The following is a 6,196-nucleotide window of genomic DNA, read 5'->3' as shown; positions in this document are numbered from 1 at the left end:
AGTTTACCCAAAATTTATGCCATCATGTACTCACCCTCTTGTTGTTCCAAACCCATATGACTTTCTTACTTTAGTGGAATACAAAAGGAGATGTTTGGCGGAATGTTACCTTCAGTCACCATTCAATTTCATTGTATGAAAAAACAAGCAATGAAAGTGAATGGATTATGAAATAGGGGCTCATTGCATATAGTGAAAAATTGCTTCTTGTGATTTGTGCTCTGTTCAGTAAACTCAGTTGATTAAAAGTGTCAAGTCACAAGTCTCATTTATTTATAAGCCCTTTAAAACTACACTGTAGACCAAAATGCTGAACATTAAAAGAATACAAACAATAAGCATTAAACATAGAAGACAACCATCTTCTCCATCATTTTGTCCAGCGTCATACAGAAGGAGATGACGAAGTCTCTGCGGCGGTGTGGGTGGGGGAAAGACAGGGGTGAGGGAAATAAAGAGAGGGATGGAGGAAGGAAGAAAGAAAGAAACAGAGAGAAAGAAAGAGACAGAGCGAGAATATAAGCCTTATTTCAGAAGTTACCGAAGAATCTAGACTCAAGCACACTGAGACAGAGCAAGAAGAACTGGAGTGAAGACAGAAAATAACTTATACAAGGAACTGTATCTCTTCACGGCCTTACATAATCCTTTGGGAGCACCACAGGACAGAATTAAGAAAAATAGAGGCTAGAAAGAGGCAATAAGAAAAAGCAAGCAATTAGTCTTGAGTGGTGTGTGTATGTCCATCTGCTGCTATGAGCAGGATAGTGATTCTCTCTGTACTCCTGCTGTCCCTCAGCTGGTGCAGATGTGCTGTCATTACAGGGGTAAGTCTCACAAATACACCCCATAAAATTCACCTCTACACATTTTTATTTAATCATTAATTTATGCATTTGTGCAGACAGTAATATAGAATAGTGTTCTGTTGGGTTTGATCTGTTTTGGTTTGAATTGGTAACACTTTGCAAAAAGGTTATAAATGTTAATATTAGTTACAATAATGCAATCAGTGTTATTAACAACAATGAACAAATTATTATTATTATTATTATTTTTTTTTTTGCAGCATTCATTATTCTTGGTTAATGTTAATTAATATTTAAATGTAACATTTATATTATAATTGATTATGCTACTGATCATTTTGGTTAATTTCAGTTCATAATGCATTAACGTATTCAACTTTTAATGTAAAAAATGTATTACAGTAAAAGTTTCACAAATGCTGTAAAAGTATTGTTCATTGTTAGTTCTCATTAATTATTGCATTCACTAATGTTAACACATACAACATTATTGTAAAGTATTACTGAATAAATTCACAAGATTTGATTTGATAATTTGATTTGATAGTTGATAATTTACTTTAATTATGGATACTAATATTAAGGGGGTGGGATTTGGTAAGTTAGTGGGAGGTTTGCTTGCTTCAGAAATCATGCATGATTTACCTTTATCATCATGTTTAAAAAAAAAATTGTTGCGCACAGCCAATATTTGACAAATTAATTTTAATTTCATTAGAAAGAAATACTGATTTCAATTGCTTGTAAAAGAGCAAGTTCTTCATAATCATGTCAGATATCAAATAAGATTATTGAAGCTTAATAATACTGTCCCTATTTACAGTCATTCAGTGTCAGAAATTAACTTTTTCTTTTTTTTTTTTTGTTGTCATTATAGAACAATATTTATCTTCTGGATTTGATTTTCAGGGGCATTTTTTAACCCTTATTATGGTGTATTTTGTTTACTAACCACTTAAAACTACAGCAAATTTGATTTAATTGGTTCATTACAATTATTTCTCTATCTGAATGTCTAACTACATTAAGGAGGGCTAAAGCAGAATATAAAATACATCAAATGTTACAAATAATAAAAAGAAGAATTAATTATAGGACACCTTTTTACCCCCATATTTTGATTTGATGGCATGTTTGTCACTTTTGGTAGGGTTTTTGCCCATGAGCCCTGGTTAATTTCTGACTCTGGTCATACACATTTTATTTTATTTATTTATTTATTTTATTTTTTGCATTTATATCACATTTTCTTCATATGCTAGGGCAGGGGTTTAATGCTGGTTGATGCCAAGGACCCCCATATTTTATGATCCCCTTGTGAGGGACCCTCTGTGTGAGAAAAGTAGTTAACATGATATTATAAAGACTTCTTGTTTGCTAAATTAAATAATTAGCTTTTACATTGTCATTGTACTAAAGCCAAAAGAAATTATTAAAATATTGTCTGGAAAATATTGACTTTTTATTAAGTTGACAATGTACAGTATCTTTCTTATGCTGGATAATGTTAGATGTATTTATTTTTACAACTCAATTCCATTTTAAAATAATATAATAAACAATAAAATTTTATTTTACATATTTATATTATGTGAAAAGCGTTATATAAATACATTTGTAAAAGTATACCATAAAATAATATTGTTTCAAAGCAGCTTTACAGAGAATAGTGACTTCCGACCTTTATATATATATATATATATATATATATATATATATATATATATATATATATATATATATATCACACACACACACACACACACACACACACACACACACACACACACACAGGGTTGGGGAGTAACGGAATACATGTCATGGGATTAAGTATTTAAAATACAAAATATAAGTAACTGTATTCCACTACAGTTACAATTTAAATAATTGGTAATTAGAATACAGTTACATTCAAAAAGTATTTTGATTACTGAAGAGATTACTTTGCATTTTATTGTCATTTGTTTAATTTAATATTTAGTCCTTTCAGATGAAAAACATTTATACATATAAATGATGCAATCCAAAGAGCATTTGAACAGCAGTGAAACACTTTCTTATGATGTGTTACATTCATACGAGCAGACAGAGAAGTAAGTTTGAAGTAAGTTTGGAGCAGAAGAAATAGAAATGAACCTTGTGTAAATTGTCAGATTTACGCTAAGCTAAAATGCTATTTCTAGCCATTTTACATGTTACCAGACACGATCATATTTTTTTATCAAGAAAATTCATGTTGGATCATAATTTCTTTTTTTCTAGTAAGACCTTTGATATTAGGGCAAAAATCATATTCTTGATAATAATTTTTGTATTGTTTTCCTGTAAAAATATCTAAAAATCCTTAAAACAAGATCAATTAGATTAATCTTGTTTTAGAAACAACACTGCATAAGATATTTATGTTTTTCAGATAATATATTTTTAACATGTGTATTTTGTCTTACTGTACTGGCAGAGTTTTTATAGTCAAAACAAGTGAAAAAATCTACCAGTGCTGGAGAAGTAATCCAAAGTATTTAGACTATGTTACTGACCTTGAGTAATCTAACGAAATACGTTACAAATTACATTTTACAGCATGTATTCTGTAATCTGTAGTGGAATACATTTCAAAAGTAACCCTCCCAACCCTGTATATATATATATATATATATATATATATATATATATATATATATATATATATTTTTTTTTAAAGAAGCTTTCTTTTTTCATAATACTTAAGATTATATATCATTTTAATTTTATTTCTGTTTATATTCCTTACTATGGCTGTCAATACAATAAAATAATCATGATTAATTTAATGACTTTAGAATGAAATGGTAAAAAAGTAAAATAATGTCAACATTTTTGCACTTTTTTTCTCAAAAAATTTTGCGGACCCCGTAGCACCCCCTTGCGGCCCCCTGGGGGTCTCCGTACCCCAGTTTGAAAACCCCTGTTCTAGGGCATAACTAGTGGGACACATGGCAGACTGACTCTGTGTTGTGTTGTTGTGTATAAGGCATGTGACAGGGATGTGCAGTGTGGTGTGGGTCTTTGCTGTGCCATGAGCCTGTGGCTCAGAGGCCTGCGTATGTGCACACCACAGGGACTGGAGGGAGACGAATGCCACCCATACAGCCACAAGGTACGCACACACACACACACACACACACACACACACACACACATACAGCCAAGACAAACCCTATGGAGCATGAATGCAATGATTTAATTGGTTGACCTGAGGGATTTCATGATTAACAGTTATGAGAAGTGAAAGAGAGAAATATAGATGGAGAAATAGAGAGAGAGAGAGAGAGAGAGAGAGACCACACAGAAAGAGCAAAAGAGAGATAGAATTTCATCTTAAACTAGTCAGAAAAACTATATAGCCACAGCATCAGGAAACTGTCAGAATATGAGGACTGAAATTAAAAGTGAAAAAATACAATGTGGCATGCAGTTTAAACAGCTGACAGTAATCTGACTGCTCAGAGATACTGTGAGCTGTTAAGTAAACATGGGTGATTGCCAGAGAGGGCTGAGAAGGCTTGAAAAGAATCTGCTGATAAGTGTAACTGATATTGATTAGATGTCTGACAGATCAGGGCTGTTTATCACTCTGTCAGACTGTCTCAGACTGATACAGAGATACAGAAGCCGATAGTCGGTCTTGCCATTCAGCTGAGGTTAGGAGATGAAAAAATTCAGAGGGTGTCTGTGACTCATTGATGACTAATACGATTGAGAGACCCTCTCCTAGAAACATAAGCCTGTAGTTTAAATGCAGTATATCTTGATTGGCTTACCAAAACAACCTGCAAAGATTTCATGATAACCATGTAAATGTCATTATAGCAGTCAGACTTAAAAAATATCCTCAAAATTATGTCTAATTTTTTTCTAATCAATGCATATCTGATCAAGTAATTTAATAATAATAATCCAACAGTTTTATTTTTAGATCATTGAATTATTAAAAAGTCATTCAAAGTGTTTCAACTTCCCTGCAGTTTCCTTTTCCCGGCAAGAGACAACACCACACTTGCCCCTGCCTGCCACACCTGGTGTGCAGCAGGTACAATGACAACAGATATCGCTGTACAAGCGACTTCAAAAACATAGACTTTTAATGCTGAAATGGAGAGCGAAAACAAGAAGAATGGAGAAGAGAAATACTTGAAAGAGAAAACAGAATAGCACAAGAAAAATACATAATAAGTGCCATAGCACCTTTTATTTTTGTTTTATTTATTTATTTATTTTTCATTTTTCACTCTCATGCACTTTGTACTACAAATGCTGTTATTCATCTTCCCCAGAAATGGATACATTATGCCCGCGCCACAAGGTCTACCTCAGAATCGTTGGTTCACCTTGGCATCCACTACATTTTTATTTCATAGTAAAAACATACGTTAGTTTCATACCTTACCTCATGCAAACATACAAGAGGTCACGGTCCACCAGGAAGGAATCATATTTCTGGATGAATCCATGTTTATTATGCTGTAAATTTGTTAAAGGCTTATAGTTATTGTAATTAAATTATGATCTGTCTGAATGGTCTCTGTGCATCTCTTTTATCCTGTGTGAGTGTGGTGATTGGACACACACACACACACACACACACACACACACACACACACACACATGTTTGGTGCAGCTATCTTTATGAGGACTCCCCATAGACATAATGATTTTATACTGTACAAACTCCTGGTAAAAAAAGTCCTGGTAAACCACTTAAACCTGCCCACACACACACACACACACACACACACACACACACACACACACACAAACATAAACACAAACTTATGCAAATTCTATAAATATATAGGGCAGAATGGCAGTATGGAGACAAGTATCATGATGATAGAATGATATACAGTAGCTATAATGATATAATCAATAAGATGTATGTATTATTATCATCATATATTTCCATGGAACGTTTGAACATAAATTCAAAGTAGATTAATTCTGGCACTGAAGTTTCCTGATTAAACACATTAAATGTTTGAAGAGGACTGAGATTAAAAGGGAATATTAAAAAAATGTTCTGGGTTCAATACAAGTTAAGCTCAGTCGACAGCATTTGTAGCATAATGTTGATTACCAAAAAAAAAAAAAAAAAAAAATTAATTTTGACTCGTTCCTCCTTTTCTTTAAAAAAAGCAAAATATCTGGGTTACGGTGAGGCACTTACAATGGAAGTGAATGGGGCCAAATTTTTAATGTTAAAATACTCACTTTTTCAAAAATGTAACCACAAGACATAAAGGATATGTGTGTAAATGTGATAAAATCACTTACAAACCTTTTCTGTGTAAAGTTATAGCCAATTTTACAACTTCGTTACCGTGATGATATAATTTCAACAAATGCCAAAA

At 32.6% G+C, this 6,196-nt stretch overlaps 1 protein-coding gene across 1 annotated transcript; it reads left to right on the top strand.

The window, feature by feature from the left end:
* The first annotated feature begins 555 nt into the window (after positions 1 to 555).
* On the top strand, positions 556 to 5,321 carry LOC127414986 (prokineticin-1-like). Its single transcript, XM_051653415.1, has 3 exons — positions 556 to 827; positions 3,820 to 3,945; positions 4,814 to 5,321. Exons 1-3 carry the CDS (start codon positions 756 to 758, stop codon positions 4,931 to 4,933), a joined length of 318 nt encoding a protein of 105 aa, XP_051509375.1. The 5' UTR covers positions 556 to 755; the 3' UTR covers positions 4,934 to 5,321.
* Positions 5,322 to 6,196: the final 875 nt, after the last annotated feature.

This window comes from Myxocyprinus asiaticus, chromosome 24 (genome assembly GCF_019703515.2).
Source record: "Myxocyprinus asiaticus isolate MX2 ecotype Aquarium Trade chromosome 24, UBuf_Myxa_2, whole genome shotgun sequence".
Classification (NCBI taxonomy): Eukaryota; Metazoa; Chordata; class Actinopteri; order Cypriniformes; family Catostomidae; genus Myxocyprinus; species Myxocyprinus asiaticus.
This window is presented reverse-complemented; position numbering and strand designations above follow the sequence as displayed.

What these genes read in the sequence shown, in the direction of transcription:
- LOC127414986 (XM_051653415.1), top strand. Translation starts at nt 756, where the DNA reads ATGAGCAGGATAGTGATTCTCTCTGTACTCCTGCTGTCCCTCAGCTGG. An exon ending in GATGTGCTGTCATTACAGGG is followed by an intron (nt 828 to 3,819) that starts GTAAGTCTCACA and finishes GTTGTGTATAAG; the next exon opens with GCATGTGACAGGGATGTGCA. An exon ending in GCCACCCATACAGCCACAAG is followed by an intron (nt 3,946 to 4,813) that starts GTACGCACACAC and finishes ACTTCCCTGCAG; the next exon opens with TTTCCTTTTCCCGGCAAGAG.